The sequence below is a fragment of the Centroberyx affinis genome, unplaced genomic scaffold (assembly GCF_046629955.1).
Source record: "Centroberyx affinis isolate AG114_WGS23_722 - 3 ecotype Tasmania unplaced genomic scaffold, CSIRO-AGI_Caff_v1 ptg004352l_1, whole genome shotgun sequence".
NCBI classification, from domain to species: domain Eukaryota; kingdom Metazoa; phylum Chordata; class Actinopteri; order Beryciformes; family Berycidae; genus Centroberyx; species Centroberyx affinis.
The window spans coordinates 1,290-28,899 of NW_027282050.1; the positions used below are offsets into that span (position 1 = coordinate 1,290).

The 27,610-nt window shown below is 44.9% G+C and overlaps 1 protein-coding gene across 1 annotated transcript in view; it reads right to left on the reverse strand.

The window, feature by feature from the left end:
- Positions 1-1,040: 1,040 nt before the first annotated feature.
- The window catches only part of rerea (arginine-glutamic acid dipeptide (RE) repeats a), a gene marked incomplete at its 3' end in the record, with an annotated part of 61,913 nt that continues 35,343 nt past the window's right edge, over positions 1,041-27,610 (reverse strand). The window contains exons 4-10 of the mRNA XM_071543565.1: positions 12,368-12,473; positions 10,070-10,166; positions 8,592-8,696; positions 3,314-3,362; positions 2,676-2,800; positions 1,931-2,030; positions 1,041-1,139 (exon numbers count right to left, since the gene is read on the reverse strand). Of these exons, the coding sequence (XP_071399666.1) occupies positions 1,041-1,139; positions 1,931-2,030; positions 2,676-2,800; positions 3,314-3,362; positions 8,592-8,696; positions 10,070-10,166; positions 12,368-12,473 (681 nt within the window). The remainder of the gene's footprint in view (positions 1,140-1,930; positions 2,031-2,675; positions 2,801-3,313; positions 3,363-8,591; positions 8,697-10,069; positions 10,167-12,367; positions 12,474-27,610) is intronic.

Genomic DNA, 27,610 nt, shown 5'->3' on the forward strand with positions numbered 1-27,610 from the left:
ACATGCCTGTCCCCCGCTCTGATCATCTTTGCACGGCAGTTTAGCCCGGCGCCAGCAAGCATGCATAAATAAGAGGAACTCATAACTAGTCCACAAAAGGATGGCTGACTTAATTTGTTGTGATTCGCTGTGGTCCTGCCGTGGGCTCTGGCTGTATTCAAATGTGCCCATCATGTTCAATTACAAGACAAATACAGCCATTCACTTCCATTTGATCGGAGCTGCTGGATTCAAAGCTTGTCTGCTCAACAATAGGCTACCAGGCATCAGAATTACCATGCAATATCAAAGTGGAAAAAAAGAGGATGATTCACCCAGGAAACCCAACACACAAGAACGTGAGTGGTGGAGCCTTGTGTTTTTCTAAGATCAAGAACTGAACAAATCTGTAATGTACATTCACATATGTGTAGTAATCTTATCTTTAAAAAAAAAAAAAAGAGTGGGTATACAAACACGGAGTATAGTGTGTCATGTAGCATCAAGGCTGCAGCCACAGCTCTCCATCATTTTGACATGGTGATATCCAGCGCTCTCATTTCCCTCCTACCCGTTCTGTATGTGGTGTTTGATCAGAGAGAAAGGCTGCCATTTTCTGATTCCAGCCCTTCAACAGCTGTGGTGAAATTCAAATCTAAATTCAAATGGAGGCCAACATTACCAGCCCTCAATCTTTTCCCTTTCCAGTCTTTCACGGTAAAGATTTATTCTGTGGGCGATAAACAGGATGCAGCTGCTCTTGAGCCTTGGAGGGGCTGGAAACGGACGAATGTTTTTACTGATGTGTTATGAGCTCAGTCCAACAGCACTGTTTTAACTCTCAACAGCTCCCTCTAAAGACGCAAACCAAGCTCTCACAGCGGGAAGCTCTACAAGAAATACCACAAAATATCAAGAAACCCATGGAATAACCTGAAATAACACGATAAAAATGATGATAAAAATGGTAAAAAATACAGACTTACATCCTTTATAAATTATGTTTTTTTTTATGGCATAGTGACTTCATCATTTCCAATTTAAAGGCATGACACTCTTACCACTTCATCCTCAGACCAGCACTTCTCTATGAGTTTGGGTACAGGCTTCTTCACCAGGCGCTGGAGGGCCTTGCCTGCATCATAGCTGCTCTCGTGAAGCTGTGGACAATCACATCATTACAAATATGAAAACAATGCTTGAATGCACTCAGCAGAACATTTATTAAGGTGCCTACTTTTTTACAGAGTGGTGCAAGAGGAACATTCTGAGCTGTATGAACACATTTTATTGAGCTCAGATGTAATACGAATAGATTTTCCATCCAATTACAGTATTAAAAAATCTCAGGAGAGGCCGAGCATTTTACTGGAAATCTCAACCTAAAGCAGAGTGCCAGAGGAAATGCCATGCAAAGATCTAAGACCCAGTGTGGATATAAACAACACAGTGACAAAGGAAATCGGTGCACAGCTTTAAGCCCTGTGTCATATTCAATTGGGTGAAACAGGCAGCGCAAAAGCTCTTCCACAGAGAATAAACAAGCATTGCTCATTGGAATTGCAAATACAGAGAAGGTCGAGAGACAATGACCTGCCAGCTATGTTAATTTTCCAGTTTATAGAGTCGGAATATAAATGCCCTGTTTATGATGATTCTAATCTCTTTCTTGTGCTTGATTCCTCAGCATTCATTTTCAATGTGAGGGACAAATCTCTCATTACGCCTAATGTATTGTAAGCTTCAGAGGCCAGGTTTATTAGAGGGGGCTACTCCACTGGCTTAGGAGCTCTTATCATCGCCCATCACTGTAGAGCTGCATGATAGCTAATCTTGCAGTGGAATCCCTGCATTCCAAACGCAAAATAATATTGTGAAACTCAGATGGATTATTGTTTTCCTATAATTTACACTTGATTTGTAGTGCCAGACTTGGTGTGTGGCTACTTACAGTGTTAAGTGCATTTAATGTAGTGTCATCTCGAGAGGCTGCTAGACACCCGTCTTCTGTTGAGCCTCCGTCACACATCCCTGCAAAGGCAGCCATGCTCCTGTGGAAACAACACAGAGGAACAGCTGAAAGAGGAAACTTCCTCTCAACATTTAAAAAGCCACTGACACTCGACTACAAGGTTCTCGGGATACTATGATTTTACCCCACGATACCACACCTGACCACATGTAACAATACCAGGCAGTGTTACAATACCACTCCATAGACTGCAAGAAACTACAGTACTTTGGTTAGACCAGTCCTAGGTTTAGAAACAAGCTAATGGTGTAAACTGGCAAGCTAAAAAGCTGTTACCTAGTTCATCTTGGATTATATCTTCATCATTTTGGACATGGGGGGCATTTTATCATATATTAATGCAACAAATACAAGCTGCTGTATAAACCATAAATCCTAAACCATAAATGCGGATAATAAGATACTGCTTTAGTAACACAGATATTGTAAGGGTTTAGTATCTTGATACTTTTTTATTACTGAAGTCATGCCACCCCCACTATTATTCCAGTGAGAGGGGGAAGACTATCATGGCTATTTGGGTTACATATTAATTGAGTTTTATTCACTGATGAGCTTTAATTTAACTTAAAGCTCATCAGTGATAACTTTCTCTTTAACCAACAGATTTGCCCTTGCAGGTGCACTCAGCCCCACCAGATCTCCTGTGTTTCTTCCAGCTCACCTTGCGGCTCTGAGGTACATAAGAAGGTCACAGTCATTGACCCCTGGCATCCAGACCAGCTCCTCATTCTCGGTCACAGCCTGGCCACCAGGAGAGGGGAAAGGCTGCAGCTCTGGGAGCTTGGCCTAATTAGGTCCAGGGAGAAGGAGAGGGACAGATGTCACACTACAAATAGCACACAAGCTTGAAGAAAATATCAGCTTTCAAACGCCTGTCATCTACTTTTCACTGTGTGGCTGAGGGTGGTGGCAGTGGGGAAGAGGGACAAGTTACAATCACAATCATTCAATATCTTAACAGACTCGACACAGAGCTATACTACTTTATGTCCTTGCCCCAGGGCAGACAAACAAGATTGTCTCGTAACTTTCAATGTTTGCTTTTTAATCGTCTAAAAAATAGAGCATGTAGATCCTCTCTGATTTGTGAGACAAAATAAATCACTTTCTAATCTATGTAAACACAAAGAAGCTTGTACAAGTACACAAGTTGTTGCACCATTTCAAATGAGAGCACAGGACAGCAGATGCAAAGATTACCGTAAACATGCAAAAAACATGCAAAGTTCTAGGCAAATAGGACTGTATGTCCACTGGAAGTCAAACGCTGGAGGATGTGCGACTTGTATGATGACTTACTTGATGACTGGGGCCCACTCGGATTTCCCCTTGTGTGCTGTTTAGTCGCCTGAAAAAGAGAGAAGAATAGCAGATTGAAACAACACTTATTTGGCAGTGTTTCAAAACTAGCTCAAAGAAATCTGTCCGGGGTGTGCCTGGTGAACCAGCTCAGCAATGGCAAAAAGTACAATCTCACAGCTGGGTATCATAACTGACTGAAGCTTCAAAGCAGGGAAGAAAGAAATTGTCAGAAGCTAAGAATTCATGACCAGGTCAAAAGCAAATCAAGACCAAAGGCACGGGGGCTATACTTTATATTGTGAAAATCTTTATCTGTAAGAAATTCACATTTGTGACAAGTACACAGTGTTTTATCTTGAAAAGCAAAAAAAGATAAAGAGAATACTCCTTGTACAATGCTCCTGCAGACCGAGCTGAGCAGAGCACATTTGCAGGCCTGATATTGTAGATGCAGCAATAAAACAGAATCCCTTAAAAGAGGGGGTGGGGGGGATGGGGGGTGGGGGGCTGGCTTTGGCTATGCAGGGAATAGGGAGAGAGCCTCCGAAACGGCTGCTGGTACAAATGTTGGTAGCCATAGCAACTGCAATTTAATAATAGTGTTCCGAATCTCCAGCTGCAGTGGATTAAAGAAAATGACAAGATGTTCCTTTTGAAAAGCCTTTCCCTCTGTTGCCTAGGTAACAGCGCCGATTTTCATAGAGCCAAGAGCGGGGCGGCCCAGAAACTGTCAGCATGATTTGCACCCAGAGAAGCTCTCACTCCATCATGGGGACTGGCTGAGGAGACCTGGCTGAAACCTGAGAGGCCAGGTCCCTCCGGTCGCTTTACAGTCCTCCAACCACAAAGCCCTGTGACGGGTCCATATTTGACCCAGCTCCCCTTTCCCCCCCCTCTCAACAGACCTCCTTCCCCTCCGCCCTGACAGGCAGGAGAGAGCTGTCTGGAGAATAATCCATACTGTAATAAAATATGACGAGCAGAAGCATGGCACAGACAATATCAGCACAGGCCAACGTGAATTTCAACAGCAGCAGGCGACCCCCTGGCCTACCATGACAGCTTGTTCATGTTGTTGTTAAAAAAATACTTTATAACATTTCATTACAAAGGTTCTGAAGAGGCAACAGAAACTAAACCTAAAGCAATCAGAATGTAGAAAACTACAAAAACCCCACGTGAGGAATGGTAAAATTAAGATGTGGTATTTTACTATACCATCAGTGTCTGAGAGGGTTTCATGACTATTTTATTATGATCAAATCTAATTATCAGGAGCATTTCTTGTATCACTATTTCACATGAAACTTTTGAAACAGTTATTAGAAGTGAGTAGCACAGAACTAGTCGAGAGGAGCTTAGGAACTGAGCACCATTCCTCTGGATTTATGATAGATGAATGAACCTTGAAACAAACAAATTAAAAAAAATCCTCTGTTTTTCCAAACACGCCAGCCAAACAGAGGGCAAACCAACAGGAATTCTGGTAGCATATATTCACATAAAACACAATATACCCCTATAACCCTGAATGTTTATTAAAAACACACAAAAAACAACACCAACAACAAAAGAATAATAAAAGGGGCTACTCCTGGAGGGGGGACCATAGTAAAAAATCTGATCATTTCTCTGCATTCGCGCAGGTAGTCAACTGAAATAAAAATGTGAAATATATTGAGTGGGTGAACATCTAGCCTGTGCTCCTGTGGGAGAAAGTTCTACAAACGTGTTCCCGACAATGTGCAGTCGGCCAGGTCCACAGTGCGTCTGGCAGGAGGCTGTAAGGATGACAAATGAGGACGTGTGCACCAGAATAAGAACACTGTTTGAAGACTGCCATGTTTTACTCAAGAAAATCCGGAGAGCAGACGGCCGACATTCAGATGGAATGCTGCAATGTTCCTGAGAGAGGAGGCTGAATACAGATGTATCCCAGCAGAAAGCTCTCTGGGGTTTTCATAGGGACTACAGGTATACTTGAGCAGATAAAGCCTACTGAATGAGCAAAGCACGAAAAGGCATGTGATGAAGTTAGGCCTATAGTAAAAATAATGACACATCCTGCAGAACTACCCTGCTCGTAGGGATTTCTTAAGAGTATTTGGTGTATAAGCTTCAGGAGAAATAAATGACTCAAATTTGACAGGAGCAATCGAAGAGAAGTTGACATTTTTATTTTTTCTGATTTATTGGAGTTTCCATAATGCTGAAAATATTCTTGAGGTAGGTACGCCAGAAACTGAATTGAAAGGAATCCATCAAGCATGAGCTTAGAGAGCTGGACTGGCTAAACAATTATAACAATTGATTCTGGTAAAAAAAAAAAAAAAAAAGCATTTCTTTTTTAAAATAAGCTTCTCAAAGCATGTTGCCTCCTACAACAAACAATCTGAAACAAACCTAGCACATTTACAAATAAGTTCTGATCTAACTAAGCATTAACCTACAATCCTGTAAGGTAATTACAGGCTTACTTATTAAACCCAAACAACAACGTGACTGTCTGGTCAACTTTTTGTGTGCAATCAAGGCTAACCCCGCCCCTTCCATCAATTTCAGCCAATCACTGCACGAGCCTGTGGCACACTGACATAATTGTAGCACACAAAAACAGACTCAACTTCAGCATATAAATACAATATGGAGCAGCTTCTATATAACACATCTTATAAGAGAAGTGGCACAACCAGTCTTGCTTATGTGAAGGTGCACAAAGCATCCCACTGCTCCATACGCCATGTCATCTCGATTGTAAACATGAGCGTACAGACGCTACTGCAAAATGGAGCCAGGGCAGCCTCTCTCTCTCTCTCTCTTCTATTCGTCATACAACAATACACATTATACATGTCCACACTAATTTGCGCGGATGCATTACAAAACCCAATGCATTAAGATTTAATGGGGAAAAACTATCTCATGCCTTTCGAATTACCTTTACGGTAGCGTTAACGCGTAACGGTATGTGATATGGAGTGAGCGACTGTATGTTCAGCTGCATTCAATTCCCATGTTGTAACGAAACGTGAGGACTCGCTTTCGCCTTCACCGACAAAAGACAGTCGGCAAAAACAATGACATTGATGCAGGTATCCTGAAAACATGTTACAGTTTGTCAGACAGACGGAATGCGAGTCGCAAATGAGACGAGTGAATACTCGCGCAGCAACTAATACGGCTAAGCACGAGAATAGGATCGCAAACCTACCTCCGCGGACTGAACAAATCGTCCATTTCTGACATCAAGCTCTAAGGTTGGGTGGTGACACTTTGTGTATAATGCTCGTTGGAATTAACTCCCCTCTCCCACCTATTTCTAGGTGCTCAAAATGGAGAACCACGCATTCGCTCCGGAGAGGTATTCACTGAGCTTGTGCTGTGACCTCAGCATGCACGTACAGCGTAGCCAGCTCTCTTCTCTATAGACACTACTGAGCATGTGCTGCGACCTTACACACACACACACGCACACACAGAGACACCCAGACACTCATGCAGGATACGGAATTCATCTCTCCTCGTATGTCTGCGCCATAATAAACAAGACTGAAATTGCAAGGCTGCAGACGCACCGCTCGGCATACCAAACAAGCGGAGCAGGGGAGGGAGGGGTGCGGGAGACTGAGATTGAACGGGGCCCTGAAGTGGGGGGTTCCCAACCAGCAACCCTCAGTGCGAATAACAGGGACCGCTGTCACTTCGACACGTGAGGCACTGTAACCACTAGTGTAAAACAACAATATAATACAATAATTCTACTGATTGTTAATTTCGCTTGAGCAAAACTCAACAACTCTTATGCAATAACCCCCCCCATGCCCTTTAGATTTATATTAAATGTTAATGATCCCTGTGGGGAAATTGAGCCAAGATAATATAGAAAAATAGCAAATAAAAATCTGGGCAACTACAACATACAGAAATAAAGATGAAATCTTAAAATAAAGTTGTAAATACCAAATAATGGCTGTAATATTATCAAGTGGATTATAGCATTATAATATATTCAAGTAATGTAAATTGTTAGCCACTGTGCTTTTGCATTAGGCCTAAACATAAGTTGAAATATCTAATGGCATGTACAATCTCTGTCTTTCAGCAGTTTCATGAGCAGAAAGTTGTTACAGGTAGCCATACTCCTATCCATGGGGTTTGCTCAAGTCGCGAGTCTATAGTCTTGAGTTCATGTCGCTTTTCCAAAAGTGATGTTATCGTTCCACAATTATGCCAATGAACTGAATAGGAATACTAAAGATAAACCATGATAAGACTGTTTTAAATCTAGTGCATTTTCTTGAAGCATATCACCACCAGCATCACAATTTAATTGCGAGCCAAGTTGTGTAATAATAAGAGTATCATCATATTGAGTGTGAATCACTTTTTCTAACAGAAAATCTGATTTAAAAAAAAACCCCAGAACATATAAAACAAAGAAAGATGTAAGCATCTCTAGTATTTATAACATCAAATTGCACTGGTACTATAAAAATGTGACCTTTGTGATATTTATTGAAAACTTAAAAAGAAAAAAAGAAAGAAAAAATGAATACATCAAGTTCACCAAAAATAATTACTGCTTTAACCAATGATGCCACTACACAGCGTTTTGAAAGAACTTCTTCACTTAGCTATAGGCAAAAATTATGTGGAAATTCTCTGGAATTAGCAGAGAGGCTCCTCCCAATCAAACAAGTGATTCATATTATAAATAAAAGAGCTCCTTGTGGATTTCACACTGTAATCTCGAATTAAACAGATATAGAAGAACACTAATTAAAGCTTGACATGTGATATGACACATAACCACAATAGCCCTTCCAATGATAAAGCCATGGGGCTTCGCTGGCTCCATAATTATGACACATTGGATCATGCGCCCTGTGTTTTGCTGTACTGATAACATTGCCTGCAGTAATGAGCAGACAGCATCATTTGACATGGCACTGTGCAACCACTCCTGCCTTACAAAGACAAAGAGCAGCAACCTCATGAGTAGTGAAACTGAGAAAAAATAACTTCTAGGTTTATCTCCTCTACTGACAAAACTATTATTGGTACAGAAGTGGACTGCATAATTGAATAACATTTATGGCTATCATTTTTTGTTGATATTACATCTAAATCCTGACCACTGACCATTAAAACACAGACAAGAAGTAGTTAGTGCCATTTGTCTTTGTTGTGCAGACTTGACCCAGTATTTCTGTCCTGGGGGAGGATAAAGAAGGGAGTTGTAGCAGTGGAACTGATTGGAGAAATTGTTTCTCACCTGGTCTCTGGGTTATATCCGAGGATATAGAAAAAGGAGTCGATGCGGGCTTTGAACTCCCTGGCAGCAAAAATGTCGGAGAAATGGGCAATGTTGCATTTCCCCCTGCAGGAGAGAAAATAAGCTTTATTAGACGAGAAACAGGCGTACGACAAAGTGATAACCTAGCAGGAGGAGTAGCCCGCGTAATTAGGAGGCTCTTGGGCATGTTCATCTATTGGAGGTGACAAATACCGCAGCAGGTATCTAGTCCCTGTCAGTGCCTGTTGACTTTGCTGTGAGGCATCGGGGCTCTGGCTACTGAACCTGTAAACACCAGCTGAACCTGTCAGCCCTGCCTCGTTTGCTGCAGTTGAGGTGTGGCAGACAGACGCTGCAGAGATTTGGACAGGAATTCAACCTGTGTGTCTCTCTCTAGACATGATTACCCCCCAATGAGCTGAGAGGGCTGGGACCCCAACCACATCTTGATACCATGTCTGTTTCCAGCACCCTGGTGTCTGGGTCTATCAAAATAATAGACATCACAGTGGTGTGGAGCAAGGCCGCCTCGCTGCGAAACCGTACCTTTCTCCCCTCAAAAGATTAAAGGGAACTGGGGAGGGCGGCCTTTGGAGAGCTGCGGCATTACAGCATCCCACTGGAATTCCCTCCCGTTTATCTAAAGCCTTGAGAATAAGTCAAATCAAAGGCTGCTCTGTGCAGGAGAAGTTGCAGCTAATTTGCCCTGAAATCAGTGGTTTCTGGGAGACATGGCTTCGACTACCCGCCGCTGTGCTGCTCACACATGGTTTTGGTTAAAGGAAAGGGGAAGTGGGAGAGGTGGTCAGCCAGGAATGGATAAAGAGAAAGAGGGAGGAATCACACGTGCACGCAGGAGAATATCTGATTTCAGACCGAGACAATAATTATGCCTGTGTGCCTTTTTTCTGGTGCTAAGCACAGAGAGTCAGAGTGCGATTGCTATCAGTTTTGCTCTAGGAGGAGCTTGTAGGGAAGTTACAATGTTCCTTCAAATTGCAGGTTCTGAAATATCTTGGCCAGAGCTCAGCACATAAAACTTCCAGACTATGTGTGTTAGGGCCGGGTAAAAATATCTATTTTCTGATTAATTGCTATTTTCATTTGGACAATCCGATATTGATTCTTGAAATCCAGAGATCAGTCTTTTAATATATTCCTTTTTTCAGTGGATGTGTGTAGATATATGCAAAATGTTATTTGTAGTGGGCCTCCCCTCCTCCAATTGTCAGTGTTAAACATTAAGCTTTTTAGTAATGCAACATATTGTAGAGGGTAATTCACAGCATGTCTCACAAAATTTCTTTAATATCTAACCAGCATTGGTATTCTAAGTGATGTACCCCTAATTTAATTGATATTTAATCGAGTCGGGACTATGTGAATCGAAATTAAATCAGGAGATCAGTGCCGATACCCATCCCTAATGTGTGTGTATATACAGTACGTGTGTTTACCTGAGAGCAGCAGCATGGTAAGTGTCCACATAGTCGGAGATGAAGAGTTCTCGACTCTTCACCACTGGGTCAGTGATGACCAATTCCCGGCCAGAGTCTGAGGAAAGAAAACACAGTTATACCGGAGTATATTCACATTTTATGTCAAAGATAACCAAACACATTAATCCAAGGCAGAACAAACTGCTAAGATAAAGTAGCCTGGGTATTCAAAGTCACTAATAAAATCATGTGCACAGTGCTGCGTACACCCAAAGTAACAAGTACCTCCACAGAGGTCAATATTATGCCACATAATTCAATAAAGCCAATAAAGTGCGGTCCCCTGAAGAGAGGACATAATGCTCGGTTCTCCAGTGAAATGACCCTTGTGGGGGTTAAGGCGCATCAGCGGCACCAAATATGAGCCGGGACTCATAGCTGACAAATGACCTGAGTTGTAGTGTGCTGTGGCCACTGCGCTCCGGCCTTGTGACATCAATTCTAATAATCCTGAGTCCCTGTTGCAAGGACAGACTGCAGATATCGGTATGCCGCACTGCACTGAGACTGCTTGGGTTTCGAGAGGAAACAGCATTTGTGGCGTTTTCTTGATAACCTCAGTGACACACAAGCGTTCAACCCTTCCCTCTGACTAACTCGGGTTTCTGCTTCTTGGATTAGGGAGGGAAGGGCAAGCAGCATCACATCCTGTTTATTTGGAATTGTGAATGCATGTGTATTTGTTGTCTGGATACAAGAAAGTTGTTACACAGTATGCACTTAGTAGTGACTGTATTCGGTATGGCACAGTGTGGGGAATGCATGGAAAACTGACTATTGCTCACCCATTTGGGGCATGTTAGCTAATGAGAACTGGCAACTGCTAACAGGTATGTCTGATAACTGATAACAGGTGAGATGTCAACAGGTGAGTGTGTGTATTGTGCCAAAATGTGTGTATGTGTGCCAAAGTGTGTGTGCACTGCCACTTTTTCTCAAAAGTTTGAGAGTTTGAACATAACCACTATCATTCATCTAAGTATCCTTACATTCTCCACACTTCTTGTTGATAGGATGAAGACTAGTTTGCTTGCTAATAGTGCTGAAATGATTAGCCGATTAATCGACTGACAGAAAATTAATCGAATTGATTAATTGTTTTAGTCAATTATCAAGTAAAAATACCAAACATTTGCTGGTTACAGCTTCATAAATGCCAAGATTTGTTTTTCTCTGTTTCATATCATTATAAAATGAATACTTGGGTTTTTGTTTTGGCTGCTGGTCAGACTAAGTAAGCAATCACTCCAACTCACTTTAAGACATCACTCTGGAAACTTGTGATGGACATTTGTCATTTTTTGGCATTTTACAGACTAAATGATTACTCTAAAAAAATATTGATAGATTAATCAATAATGAAAATAATTGTTATTTGCAGCCCTACTTGCTGCCATGTCAGGCAAGTTCTACATCTGAGAGTAATGCAAATCACAGGTCAGCAGTTTCAGGAGAATATTATTTTCAAGACTGCTGAAAGTAATATAAAGAAAATATGCTGTAAACCACAAGCGACCTGCTTTCCTGACAGGGTTCTGATTTCAAAGTAAAGCTAACAAAAGCACTGAGCTCTCATTCATCACAACAGAACAGCAAATACCAGTGAAAATACAAACTATAAGTCAGATTTGTTGTGAAATGCTGGTATATTTGAATCACCTTGTTTCTATGGTACCACACAGAGAAAACCAAAATTGAAAATGTAATTGTGCAAGTGGGTTTGAGGCAGTCCACAAGGACAACAGAGGAATTCCTACATCAAATCTGACTTTCCTCCATAAAATTTATTTTTTGTCAGGAGATTTGAAATTCAATTATTGGAAAAAAAAAAAAGTGACAGGGCTTGTGTGTGTGCGGATGCGTGTGTGCTTGCGAGAGAGAGTGATGAGTCCATTGCTACTGATGGTGTTGAGAGTGTGTGCTCAAGGGCCACATGACACTGCAGGTTATTAGCACTTGACAGTGCTGCTGTCTAGCCTGAAGGAGTGTTACCCAGGGAACAGCACAGAGCCATGGGATTGGTTCGGCTGCCTGGGACACTCTGTGTTCTGGTTTCTGTTTGAAATGCAATTCACGGCTGGCTCTTACATCCCCTACAGTCTGGCGAGCAGAGCCAGGTGTGTGTGTGTTTGTTTGTTAGATAGAGAAATCGAGTGTTGTGTCACAGAGCAAGTATGTGTGTAAGTGTATTTGTACTTTGTGTGCGTGTGTGTGTGTGTGTGTGTGTGTGCATCAATGCACACAAGGCGGCCTCACCGTTCTCGTTGTTGCGATCCTGCACCAGGTGCTGGTAGACAGAGTCGGGAACCTCTGATTGGCGGTAGTACCATTTCACACTCATCAGCAGATGGTCCCGTTTACTCTGCAACACAGTGAGAGACAGAATGAGTGAGGAGGAGAAGAGAAGGAGGATAAAAAAAAATCCCACAGTAAAATAAACAGACATCATTTTGTTTGTTAACGACGTCACAAATTGGCCTCTTGGCAAACAGAGCTCTGTGCAGACGCGTTGTTTATGATTCACACCGGCTGATGCCAAAAAGCCCGCAGTGAAACCAAGTCAATTAAAAAGGGATTGCAGAGCATTTAGAGCCTTAATAAAGTAAACAGTGGGATGGCCGGTGCAGGAAGAAGTCTGGAGAGAGGGGAGAACCAGAGGGGAGGGAGGGGGTGAATGAGTGTTCAATCTCTACCTTCTATAAAGCAGTCCTCTACCCACATATCCCTACACTTAATGACAATACTCAAGTGACCTATTAAGTGATTTCAACATGCTATCAATCTTTTAAAGCTTACAAACTAGTTTGCATAGGTACAGTATCCCCTCCACCTTGGCTTGGTCATAGTACACTTTAAGTGCTGCCATCCACTGGGCTGTTGATGTAGTGCAAGTAAGCAAGGGCCTGTAATTCTTCCAGGTGACCAGCAAGTGGCAGCACTGAGGTGAGAAGGGAGCTTCCAGGGCCAGTCAATGAAAAGAGAGAGGCAAAGAGGGGGGGAAAAAAAAGGAAACCGTGGAAACTGAGGCCAGGGCTGGGGTGAGGGATGAAAAGGGCAAAATATTGTTTTCATTCCACGTTATAAAATATTTATTGTGCCTTCACACAGGCCCAACTGACCGTCACCGTGGTTTAAGAGAACATTAGAGAGACTAGGCTGGGCTGGGTGCTGGACTGCGACACGGTCCCATCGACCACAGCCATCTTTATTAGGGGCTCCACTGCACTGCATTGCACTAACCCACTGAGACACTTGCACCACCACCACTAACACCAAACAAGGACCAAAGAAGGAAGGAACAGAGGGAGAGAGGGAAGAAGGAGAGCACTGGCTATGTTAATCTAAGACAGCTCAACATCAGCCCTTTGCAGGCTTGACTGTTAATCTAAAAGCTGTGTGTGTGTGTGTGTGTGTGTGTGTGTTACCATGTAAAGGAACATGAGGTCAGTGTAAAGATATTTAAAGCCTTTAGAGTACATTGTTCGGTTATGTCACTGGGGAGGAGGCTGTGCACATGCAGCCAAGCAAATCATCACCTCCCAAACCCTCAAGCCCACCTCTGCTTTTCCCATTCTTCCCTCCCTTCTTCTGTCTGACCCTTTCTCCTCTTTCTCCCTCTGCACCTTCCTTTCCCATCTTTCTCGTTCCAACCCTCCATTCCACCACCTCTTCCACCCTCCATTTTCTTGCTCCGCTCCTCTCCTTCTCCCTGTTTCTCCAACCTTGAGTAGGGAGGGGGAGTGAGTGAGGGAGCCTGGACGTGTTAAACAGCAGCTGGCACACAGTCAGTCAGCTGCCTTTCTGCTCTGCCTGATTGTGTGCATACGCACGCATACCACACACACACACTTCTCGTGATTCAACAGAGGGCTGGACTGGAGGGCTGAGACACAGACCCCAAGCACTTACATACACACACGCACAGTGTGAAGAAATGTGTGAGATGACGTCATGTTCCTCCCCCTCCCTCCAAGACTTTAGCCCACCCATCCCAACCTCTCATTTATCCAGTGTACAGAGACTGTTGCCTTCTAGATAGACAGGCTGCCTGCCGCGGCAGAACAAGTAGTCATCCAGTGCTTATACATAATTAATGCTTTTAGGAGATTGTAAACGCTGCCAGTGTGCTACCTGAACATCTCATTTTCTGCCTGTAAAACCACAAAATCAAAGGGATTTCAGAGAGCTGGAACACAGAGGCTATGTGCTTGATGCAAACAGAGAAGCGCAGGCAGGCAGGCAGGCAGGCAGGCACACACACACACACACACACACACACACACACAGGTTCTGCACCTCATCCATGATCCTACATAATTTTGCACGAAACATGAGACTGAAGCAAAGACTGAATTGTACATCAACTATCATCAGTGTCCTTGTCATTACAGAGTAGTTGCTGCAGATTGCTGTTTAGAAGCCGACAGTGGCGTTAAGCCCTCTCAAAGGAGAGAGAGACAGAGAGAGAAAGAGAGTGCAAAATATGGAGCAAGTCGTGGGAGTGAAGCATAGCTTTCAATTATCACAATTTTACAAACATGTGGGGTAGAAAATAATGAGAAGATAATGCAAGAAGAAAATCGAGGGAATGATAGACAGTTCAGACTCTCCACACAAACTTATACTGCTTGTATTGTCAGGGTTTAACCAAGCCAGTCATAGAAAATAATTGAGAGAGAGAACATATAAGAGACAGCCACAATGCTGAATTGATTAGGGACATTCCAAGCTGCCTGTAGAGAGCTAAGCAGAGCTGAGCCCAGCACAATGTCGGCCATCTTTGTCTGTCCTGCCAGAGGCTAAACATGGCCCTGCCCTCCCTCCTCCTGGGCCCTAAACCCTGGGAATGCTGCTCTCTGTGGAGAGGCCAAAAGACTTACTAACCCACTACCGAGAGAAAGAAATGAAACAGGAGAAGAAAAAAAGAAAGCACAAGGGAGAAGAGCAAAGGAGATAGAAGAGAGCAAAAAAAGGAAAGAGAAAGGGGTGAATTAAAGGAGGAGGGGCCAGACCTTCTCATTTCCTCAGACTTAAAATTACAACTATCCTCCTCCTGCTTCACTGAAGCCCCCAGGGTATGAGGCTAGCCCTCTATTCATTGAGCAGATATAAATCTGAGAGTCATGCTTTGGGGCTGAGCACAATGGTACCCCCCCCCCTCCCTGCAGTGGCTCAGCCTGGCCTATGGCATTCTTGGGCACACTCACTAGACTAGGGGGTGGATGGTGGGGCCACTGTTCAACAGGCTAAATGTTGGGAAATGTTTCAAACAACTAAGCTATTAAGTAATACAAATATGTGTCTTGTAAAGTGAATAAAAAAATTAATCTCTGTAAATAAAAACCAGATCCTTGCATTCATCACTGTTCTAAATGTGGCCAAGACAGACCAGGCATTGTGTCAATCGGTTAATTCTCCCTGTGACTAGCTAAAGGTGGCTGGCCCCTTGGATCCATAATGGCTGTGTAGTTTTCTTTGTGTGGCTGCGTGTGTGCAGTCAACTCTGGAGCTGGGCCCCTGTGTACGACCACACCACTACAAAGACTGGGGAGAGGGAGAGAAATACAGAGGGCAGGCTTTCCCTTTACCAGGAAAGGCTTTAAGTGTGAAAAGAAACCAGGTCCATGTTATCCAAGGGAGGAAATCTGTAGGGGTATATACTTAAAAATGGACCAAGTGCGTGGGCTTAATTCCATGTTTTCAACTCAGAGTGTGAAATCAATATAGTGCTTTTCAATGCAAAACCAATGACAAAGTGGACTGACCCCTCCCTCTGAGATCTCTCATTGGTGGGGAGAGTAGACTGACAGTGACAGAGACTAAACACAACTTTCTCCCAGTGCTAGGTTAAAGCCCACATCTGCTCACAGTGGCTTTGACAATATGGACGTCGTCTTTCAGCCAACCCAAGCCATGACAAAACTAAGGGAACGTTGTTACAACCTGTAACCCTCAAACCTAATGCCCTATTCCTCCTCCTCCCAATACTGTAACACTAGAGCTTAGCTTTAAACAAAACCAGACACCCTCGCTCCCACACGACAGGCCCCCAGTGCACCTCGTTAACAGGAAACCTCTGTTTATTTTCCCCGCTTTTCAAACACTCTCCTCTTCCTCTGCTAACCCTGTTATTGACCCCCTCCCCCCGTCTCCTCCCTCACTGGTGACATCAGCAGCCAGGATCTATGACTTCCTTCAGGAGGTGGTGGCCAGAAGTAAGGAAGGAAAGACAGATCCCAAACCCAGACAAAGGAGAAGAGAGAGAGCAAGGGAGGGAGGGAGGAGGGGAAGGTCAAACGGAAGAGAACAGCAGTGGCGGCTAAACGTTAGCCAGGAATGGCAGGCAGTTCAGCTAGGCTAGCAGGCTGCTAAGCTAACAGCTTAGCTAGCTAACGCCCCCAGGCAGGGGGAGGCTTGGGCATGGTAGATCGGGGCTGGTAGCCGTGGTACAATGACAGGCAGAGGCTCAAAATGCCATGGAGGGCGGACTGGGGGAGTCTTCACCTCGCCTGCCGCAGGGGGAGAGAGAGCACAACCAAAGAACAAAAGGCTGATTGTAGCATTGGGAGGCAGAGATGGGATCTGGGAGGACTAATCTGCTGCTTCGACATGATAAGATTAGAGAGGGGAGGCAGGAAGAGCTGGCTGGGAAGATCACACATGCACGCACATATCCACGCATGCACACGCACACACACAAAAAAGATGATGGATCTGATTGGAAGGGTTTTCAACTCCGCTTTCTCTCTTCCTCATTCTCTTTCTTTCTCTACCTCATTCTCTCCATCTCTCTGTGAGACAGAGAGATCTGCCAGCACACCAGCACTCAATAAGCACTTCCATCTGGACGACAGAACACACACACTCAAACCGTGTGTGTGTGTGTGTGTACACTGGCGAGGTACAAGAGATCTGCTGTGCTCACGCAATCTTCAACATCTCAGTGACTGACAAAGGAGGTTGTTAAAAAGAAATGCCAGCATGCTGTGTGAACAAACACACATACAAGCGAATGCTCGCTCCCTCACACACACACACACACAAATAATAGGCTTTCAGGATAAGCACCACTATTCTTCTCCCAACCCTGCAGTACAGCGGGGCAGGCTGGGACTCTGTGTCAGAGGTAAGAGAAAGCACCTCTAAATCAGCCTGTCAGAGCCAGCAGCAGCAGGATTCCACTCTCCAATCCTCCTCTCCTTATGGGCTTTGTAGTGTGCACTTGGCGCCTTGGAAGAAGGAAAGGAAACCTGCCCCTCTAGCCTACCTCTCTTAGGCAAGCACATATTATAACGCTAAACAAATGCTGATTACAATGTTTGCAAGGGACTGTGTATAGCCTCTGCTTCCCCGCCTGGCAACAAGAACAAATGGAGTGAGTGTAGGAGGGAGGGGAGGGGGAGGGGGAGGAGGTGAGTCCCAGCTGTGATGGCGGTGCTGTCAGGACCTTTGCGCTGTGCCGACACAGGGGTGTCTCTCTCTCTCTCTCTTTGGCCCGACCTGTTTGGATATTAAATCGGCGCCCTCTGCTTTGAACACACTGGGCCCATCTGTCAGCCCGGCTCCATATTGGATTGGATGAGCATTAGCTGTTTCAAAGTGGGCAGATTTGCTGTTGTTGCTCTGTGTGTGTGTGTGTGTGTGTGTGTGTGTGTGTGTGTGTGTATACGCGTTTGAACATGCGCACCCACGCTTTAATTTTAAAAGTCCCTTCAAGGAATCGAGCAGGCACACATAAATCACTTTTCAATAGACTCCCAAGTCGTGTCACTGTACAAATTGACGACATGACAGCATCACATCTGAGGATGTTAACAGGTTCTCTTATCTTTCAGGCAGAGGGAAAGAAAGAGGGGTGGAAGGAGGAAGGGAGAAGAGAATAGGGGTTGAGTCACGCGGAGCTCACAGATGATACTAATTAAGATTTGAGGGCTGAGGGCCACTGCTGGTGGAATCATACTGCCAACCACAGGCACACTTTACAGAGTGGAGAGTCACAAGCACCGCACATGACCACCGCCACATCTGTGGATTGGCTCGCTCAGTGCTTTGCTCCACTCCATGCCGATAAACACGGCTTGTTACAGCAGTCTTTGTTTCATCTCTTCCAGACTTTATTTGTGTCTGACTGGGGAAGAGTAAATGAATGGCGCAAACATTAAGAAAAATACACAATATTGACCAGATGCCCTTCTTTGAGACAGAGGTGGGCTGTGAGAATCAATGCATGCTAAGCAAGAGTACTAGCCTCGCCTGCTCACTTCATAAAATGACCTGGTTGTGTCCAACTTAAATATTTGTCTTTGCCTCCAACACACTTTTGCTGCACGGTGGTTCTGGCTGAGACATTTAAGACGAGTACAGTGATGGTGCAGAAAGCAGCTTATAGGAGAGAGAGATATAAAGAATACATTCACTAATAATGATCATTATCTGCAGCACACAGACAGAGAGCACCAGGGACCTGACAACTTATGTTCAGTGATTTAGACTACACACAAATACACTGACACACACAGGCACTTTTTCTGAGAACACAGTCAGAAATCCTTGCAGTACTAGCAGGGTACAGACTAGAATGCAGATCCAAGTGAGACTTCAAACGCAGGCTGCGCGAGGACAGATGGAGGCGGTTAGCTAGCTCATATCTGGGTGTTCAGATCATAATACTGTCTTTACTTCCCAAGCTCTCCCTCTCAGCCAGACATACCGTTATAGCCAGCCAGAAAACATTGTCATTTCTGCCTTCAGACTTTCATTTAGCTGCTTCAAAGCCATTTCTCTTTGATACCTGGCTTCCTGTGTGTGTGTGTGTGTGTGTGTCTGTGTGCTTGAGTGTACACAGGGGGAGATTCTCTTGAGAGACTAGTCTGGTCTCCAGGTAATACCATGAGTCAGGATTCAGCTCTCCTCAGTCAGACACACACAGACACAGACACACACGCACAGTATAAAAAAAAACCCTGCAGAATGTTACTCCAGTATTTTTTTGGACTGGTAGCGCTGCCACAACACAGGCTTCCTTTGTATTGTAGACTGTAGCGTGCAGAGTGTTTAAACGGCCTGGTGTTTTGTTTGGATGGCCGTTTGCCTGTGGTCCATTGTGTTAGCTTTGCCTTGTTAGCATAGCCTGGTGAGCTAATGAGACATCTTACTAATACTGACTGGACTACTGCTGCGGAGGGAGAGGGAGGGGCACAGAGAGAGAGAGAGAGAGACGAGCAAGAAGGATATGAATATGAGGCTGTGTGTGGGTGTGTGTCGACTTGTCATTGGACGTCTGCCCAGCCAGCTAATCTGGACCTTGTGTGTGTGTGTGTGTGTGCACGCGACGACCAGTGGCAGCCTGAGCGTGGCGTGGCAGTGAAGGAGCTGTGGGCTGATTGAGCGCTGTAATGGAAGACAGGAAATGAGAAGGCCTGCTTAAGCCAAGGCTAATCGATCTCCCTTTCCGTCTCCTTCACACACACACACACAAACACACACATTAAGCTTTTTGGCTAAGGTGTAGCTGAATGCAGTAGTGAAATAGTGGAAAATGAGTAACACTTGGTAAAGGGCAGGGTATGTGTGTGAAGGTTGTACAGGTTGCGCGTGTAAATCATGTCAACTATTTATCTCATTGGGGAGTCTGAAGGTGCTGCGTGTGTTTGTTTTTGTGTGTGTGTGTGTGTATGTGTGTGTGTGGGTGTGTGTCTCCAAAGACTGATGGGGTGTGTGCTTTGAGAAAGATGACGGGGGGTTGATAAAAAAGGAGCAGTGTGTGTGAGCATGTTTTTGAGGGTTTGCTTCATGTAAGAGCAGCTGTTAGGGGCTCAGAAGTATGTGTGTGTGTGTGTGTGTGTGTGTGTGTGTGGTGGGGGGGCAGAGAGTGAGTGAGAGAGAGATACATACAGAGAAAGCAAGACAGAGACAGGGTGTGTGTTTGTTGGTCTGTCTGGTCAGTTTACTCACGCTGATGCACAGCTGATAGGAATATTTATGACCCTTATGACACACACACACACACACACACACCCATTTCCGCACACATACACAAACATATATAGCTGCTTACGTGCACAAACACACACCCAGGAGACAGAGTGGTAGCGATACGCAGCGGGAGAGAAAGAGCAAATAAGTAGGAGAGAGAGGACAGAATGAGAGAGCGAGCATGCAAACAGATAGCGCTGTGTATGTGTGAAATGGGACAGAGAGCAACTGAGATAGCCTGCTGCTGCCTTGAAGTGCTTATATCACCATGAGCACAACTAGGGTTGTAATTGTACTGTTTTATCTGGCCACTGCCTCTGAAGATATCCATCTCATTCTCTCCCCCTATCTCTCCGTCTGAAGGTGACCTTGTCTGTCTGTCAGTCTCTAGTGATGACACCGTTCCTATCAGTCATACATCATGTAAGCTGTGTATCAGCCAGACGCTGCACTAGCCGAGCAGTGGGTGGTCCGCCTAGCACGCTTTCTCTATACATATACAGTATGCAAATAATCACATGCAAATTACCTACCCATGTGTGTGATGATATATCAGTGTGGATGCAAATGCGGTATCAGGTGTGTCTGCATGTTCACAAAAGATTTGAAATGTTACGGGCCTGTGACAAAACAGCGAGTTAAACCTCAGACAAAGAAACTGGCTACTCGCAGCAACTGTACAGAGAGTGCTGGGGGAAGAATGTTCCAATGTTTTGGCCGTGATTACAACACACTCACATACACACGCACACACGCACATGCACACAAACGGGCCAGAGGCTTTGAGCAGCCTCCTGCTGCGCTGCAACAAGAGATGTATTGTAGACAACACAGCTGCAATAACAAGGCTGGCCCAGTGCTAGAAGGGGCTGTACTGCATGACTCTTAGTCTAGACCGGGAACAACAGCCGCCATACTGTAACATGGTTATAGTCAGGGTTTCTGTAAGTTTCAGAAAGTCAAATTTTGTGTCTTTTTGAACCCACTTTAATGCTAGCTGGAATTGAATTTGAGACCAATTTAAAAACCAAAATGAAGCACAAAGAGCAAAGCAAGCATGTTCTGAAACTATAAATGAGTAAGAAAATGACAACAAGATATTATTAATGGACATGTAGTCTCATTGTGTTTACAATACAATGAAAAAAACATGCATATTGTACCACTAACTCCGTTTTGTATTTATCCAAGAGTGGACATGAAAAAAATAAGTCCTCTAATAGTTGTATGTCAGACATTTTAATATTTGTTAAAGGCCTTAAATTTAGATAATTTATTTTAAGATTTATTTTCCCAGTCTTTTCAAGGACCCGCAGATACCCTGTATGGTGTTGTGTGTGTGTGCGTTTGGTGTGTGAATAACCAACAGAGGAGGGAGGCAACAGTGGAGCTGGGATGAAAAAAGGCCTTTTAAGTATCACAATTCTGCCTTTTGAAATTCTGCACTGATGTGCAAGAATCAACATTGATTTTCTTAATTCAATGTTCTGAATATTTTCTGCAGTTTTTCCTCATTTTGCACATTTACACAATAAGGGGAAATGCACCTAGAGAACATTGAATTGACCTAGTATTTAATCATCAAGGGTGACAATTTTTGAAGAAAAAAAAAAGTAATGTCTTGAATTGTAATGCATTGAATCGTTTTATAATTGTATTGTAACCTCTGAGTCAAAGCTGCATCTAATTGCAAGGTCGCTGCTGATTCCCAACACTACAATACAATAAAATACATATGTTTAAATAAACAATTGCTCACTAATGCAGAACATGGGAAAAACATGGGAGTCATGATGAGCATACTGTGTCAAACAGATTGGTTATCATTCACGCTCACCCACGCACACAAGCGCACACACACATACAGAGCACCCACCGAGAGAGAGCGAGACAAAGAGGCTGAACAACACACACCAACATCTCTCCTCTCTGCAACCCAGGCACATCAAAGCCTTCTCCTCCCATTTATCTGTGTGTGTGCCTGTAAATCAAAAGGCATACTTTGTGCGCGCACACACACACACACACACACACGCGTGCTCAGACTGCATTTGCTTTGTGAAGCAGCGTCCAGGGCTGGGTAGGGGAGGTAAAGGATTTTGCTGTAGACAGGGGAATTACTCGCTTCAGCTCACTCTGTCAGGGAGGAGAGGGGGATGACTGTTTACCCGCAGTGCTGTGTGAGACAGTGAGACAGAGAGAGAGGGAGAGAGAGAGCGAGAGAGAATGAGAGAGAGAGAAGGGTGAAAGGTCAGTGCTGTGTCTGAGGCAGTGCTTTCTTCTCTGTGTGTCGCCTATCAGTTCACTTTCACCCCTCACTTGCCCCTGCCACTGTCCTTGCAAGGTGACGTGCACGCACACAAGCACGTGCGCAGACACACACACACACACACACACACACAAGAGCGTGTCTACCTCTGTCTTTAAAAGTAGCTGTAGAGTCTGTTGGATAAGAACCCAGGTCAATGTAAGCAAGCAAGATACAAAAACACAGGGACAGAGAGGAATAAAATGCACAAGCGTTCAGAAACCCATAAAGAGAAAACTGAGGAATGCATGTGCACACACAAACACACACACACACACACACACACACACACATGACCTGTGCATCCCAGTGTGACCATATGGTTTGGCGGGGACTTCCTACCCACCACAGAGGAAGTGTCCGTGTACAGTGTACAGTTCAGTTGTCGACCATCACATCCTGTCTCCTAGCTCTTAAACAGTCATTTGAAGCCTGCTCGGCTCAGTCCCGTCATGGCTTTGAAGTCCAATCGAGCAGAAAGGAGACACAGTACACTATACCATGCAATCAGCATCAACATGAGATCTGGTTAGGGCGCACGCAAGCTAGTACAACAAAGCACTAACAATATAAAGAGAGAGAACGAGCTCTTTGTAGCTTGTGTGTGTGAAGCTAGTCAGCCTTCAGCCCGTTTCATTGATAGATTCTTGCTTTTTCCCCTACAGTGGTAATGTGATTGACAACCACCTGTCCTTGGGTTGAGGTGATTAGGTTTTCTTCCAGCTGGTCTTTGTAACAGAGTGGATGTGTGTAATAGATTGTGTAGGCTGAGTGATATGATAGGCTGATGATGGAATGATCCAGCAGACATTGACTAACAGTCTGTGGAACACAACAGGGCGGGGTTATTGATGACTCTCTCTTAAACAGCGGGTATCATTGCCATGGCAGCCCATACATTATCGCCGCGCAGTCACGCCCCCTCACCGGTCTGGTCCAATGAGCAGGCGGCTGCCAAGCAAACAATCCCCAGTAGTGGTGGAGGGGGGCGAGGGAGAGAGGAGAATGCTAAATGTGCCACTTCATCTGGTGATTGACACAAAGCCTCTTGTTTACTGACGCCACGGAGATTTGCATCTTTTTACCGTTGCCCCTCCCTTTCCCCTTCTCTCATTCCACTGTTCTGTTCTTCCTCGCTATGTCCCCCCCCCCTTCACTCCCACCCTCTCTCCCTCCTTCTGGCAGCCCTGCATGAAGAGGATATTACCCCACCCTGCTGCTATGATATTGATCAGCCTCCTCCCTCCCTCTCTCCTTCGTTCTCTCTCTTCTCTTCATAGCCCACTGCATCGATTCTACCTCTCCCTCTGAGCCTGCCAGCTAGGAGTGATTACACACACTGCTCACACACAGGGATGCAAGCACACATACACACACATAGTCTTTAGTAGGGATGTGGGGATGTGTAGCCTTGCTTTAAAGCCTATGAAGCTCGCTGGCTGCTGCTCCAGCCCTGTGCAAACACTGCTTCTTTTCATTTGGGGCAACCAATGACTAACCCTGCAAGCTTAGCATGACATATTACCATAATAAACATCATTGCTGTAACATGTTAGCATAGCACATCAACAGGCTGGCACTAGCCCGGGTGTGCTCTGGTGGTTTTTCTCAGGCTGGTGCTAAAGATGGCTGTGGTGGGACTTGACAGGTGGGTTTCCAGACACCTTGTGATTCTGTGCAGAACCACAGAGCTGATACACACTCCTTATATGGGCCTGCGGCGCTGCGCTTTCCAGCAAAAGACTAGCAGCTAGCCAGCTAAAGCCATAGCAGTTAAAATGAAAGAGCAAAGAGTGGGTGTCAGAGCTACATAGACAACGGCCTGGAAGACTTTATCAAAGAGCAAAATCAGCTGTGTACTGTGATAGGGGATTTGAGACTGAGAATAAAACAGCTTTCCTAGGTGAGTGGAAAGCTACACTGCCTCAGTGAATTTCCACACCAAAAGCTGAGGTAGCCCCAACTGTGTCAGCAGCGGGGGCGGACCATTGGCTCATCTGTACACACTTGCACATTAATTAGTTAAATACCTACCCTCTCCCATTTGCCAGATAGCATCTCTGCTAACAATAGCTGGCGGGGCTCTAAAGGTTTTGAATGGGAAGTCCTAGCTGATGAGCTAACAAGGGCAGTGTGAGCCCCTGGCGCAAGTGCAACCACTTATCTCTATGTAACCCCTCTCTGGCCTACTCCAGCGCCAGCAACAATCCAGCAGAGAATCTACAGCAACAAGCCAGAGAACCCACATATTATACACGCCCTTGCTGCCATTTGGCATTTAAATGCCATTTTAGCGTGGCAGCAAACAGTTTGCGCCTAATTATGGCTAGCTGCTGCTGTGTCCCGAGTAGCGTGGGAGTCTAAAAAAGCCATCCACACCATGGTAGGGCTGTTATATCTGCTCCCTTAAGGTTAACCAATACCTCAGCCTTTAGGCTTAATGCTGAAGTGGACTGGACGCAAGTGTTTGATTCTGAAAGAGAGGGCTCTATATCTCTACCGTGTAAAATGTTAACAGGTAAGGACAGTCCAAACAAAGACAAAGATGAGGCGGAGAGCAAGGACAGCGTGAGTGTGATCAATAGTAGTAATCAATATTCTCCCTCTGTAGCTTTCACTGTCTGAATTAGCAGTTCTATTGCACTGCAAGAGAACCTCCTTAGTCAGGCTCAAAGTGACTTTATTTGAACTGTGTGATCTGATACACAAAGAATCTAAAATTAACCTACTTACACCATTCAATTATCAGCAGCTTCAAAAGCAGCTGCATCAAGCAGCGCTTCATTATAAAAAAATACAAAACATAATGTCTCATTATCACTCAAACTATCAAATAACCCTGTAATGATCCAGTGAAGCATCTTCAGACATGGCGTTTTGGGCCAAAAACTACTCTGAGAGACATTCAGCCATCTGTTAGCAGCAAGCTCCATCAGTCCCCTACAGGTCCTGTCACAAGACTACAGCTAGAAGTGTGTAAGCACAGGTTCCACTGCAGTGCACACGCTGAAGAAATGAGGTGTGTGTTTTTAAGTGTGTATGTGAGTGTGTGTGTATCTTGGCTCTGTGGGGAGGAGAGGACGAGAAGTCACTGTCTGTACAGGGAGCACACCTAGACAGACGGGGGTCTCAATCACCCTGAACCCCCCTCCCTCCTCCGCTTGCTGATGGAGAGAGCCTCTCGCACTCATCCGCCAACTCCATTACCCTCTCCGACAGGGCCGCACATTAAATCATTCCATTTCACCTGGAGAGGGGGGTGAAGGTAGGAGAGAGGGAGGTGGGAGGGAGAGGGGAGAGGTGTTTTTTTTTTCTCCGTCCTCTCTCTCTTGCTGGGGTGTGAACTGATTCGGACACGCGTGTCCACGTGCTGGGCCCCCATCAATAACGGGCCTCCTCAGCCCCCCCCCCCCCCCTCCCGTCCCACAATGCCTTGAGGCACAGATTCATCACAAGGACCAGACAGTAGAGGAGAGGAAGAAAAGAGGGGAGGAGAGGAGAAAAAGAAAGAGGGAGGTATAAGGTGAGGAAAGGCGCAAGATATGAAAAGTGCAAATGATGGGCGCCTATAAAGAGTTATTCACCCTCAAATGGGGAGGGCATTACGGCGATTTATAAATGGGCTGTTAAGCTCAATAGCCCAAGGTTAGCTTGTCGTGGTGCTGCAGTGCTAGTCTACATGGCTGACTGTATTAGTCCTCCCAGAAACACCCAGCCAGTCCCATCTGGATCAAAAACCCGTCTTTAAAATGCTCTGATTATTTCAATTAGCTCCAGAGCGAGAAGGGGGGGGAGGGGGGATTAAAATTGCACGTCAGATGGAGCTCTCAACACAGACTGCCATGCAGGGCAGCAGCATGCCTTAACAACTGCATAGGGGTAGAGGAGAACCCATTTGATCAAAGACATAGGGATTTGACTACTGGAAAAAAAAGGGACTTAAGGGAGTTCGGTATTTTCTTAATCATTCCATTAAGATAGTGCTTAGCCTAATTTAACAGTAGGCTTAATAACGCCGACTTTCCTCCCTCTATGCGGTACACAAGTGTTAACTGCCTGCTGGAACAAAGGCAGCTCAGTTCACAAACACAACACTGACAAACTGTTAAGTACATTCCTATAAAGAGAAGAACAAAGAGCGTTTGAGCGTGGCGGGAGCAGAAATGAATACAGCTACTGAGGGGATAGCGCAGCTCGGCCCTTTGATGCCAGGAAATGTCTTTACCATCGCGGATAGTGTTTACGCTGCTTCATGGCATACGGTTTAAGATCGAGTCAACAATAAAATCGACTGGTAGTAGCGTGAAATCTCGGTGGAAATGATGTTTAGGAGAGAAGGGGCTGAGAGGGAGGGAGGGAGGGAGGGAGAGAGAGGCTGAGGTATGCGCTGGAGAACAGCAGATGAGCAAAGGAGAAGAGTAAAGGAAACGGTAGAGGCAGAGAGAATTTGGAGGGTGGGACTGTCTGGTTTATGGCAAGCACGGCAGAGGTCTCAGGGTTACACAAGCCAGGGATAATGAAGTGTGCGTGCTTGTGTGTGTTTGTGCATGCGAGTCACAAAATGCACAAACACCTATGTGCAGAATAAATGAAGTGCGTGTGTGGTGAAGCGTCTCCAAGACCTCGCAGCTGTGGTTCCCTCAGTCCATGTGATCCATTGGCAGTGACAGGCAGGCAAACACAATTTAGGCTTGCCCATCAACGTACATGCAACACCAGTCACAGCCACTGTGGGCGGAAATGTGACGCACTGAACAGAAAACACACAATCCTTCTTCTGTATCCAAGGAAAGACAAGTCTAAATCGGTCATTAATTAAAATCTCCTAAATCCAGAAATGAGAGAGCAGTTTGTCTTGCCCCTAATCTGTGTTTTGTTTTTACATTTTAAGTTGATTTTTTTGTGTGTTTTATATTGTCATGCCAATGTACACCTCCACAGAGATTCAGCTGCCAGTCTTGCAGAAGGTGAGACTACACAGGATGAGTCTCTGGGGATGTGGGTATATTTTGTGGTTCTGTTCAGACAGCACCACAAAAAAAATGCTCATTTGAGTGTAAAACCTTGAGCAGTAAGCTCTCAGACTCTCGTTCATTTGTTATGGAGCAGCTCCAGTCTGTAAATCTTGATGACATGACAGATAAGGCTCTTGGTTCTCTGGTTTGTAGGTTTGGGAAAGAGCTGTTCTTGTTCACAAATACAAATTGGACGGCCCT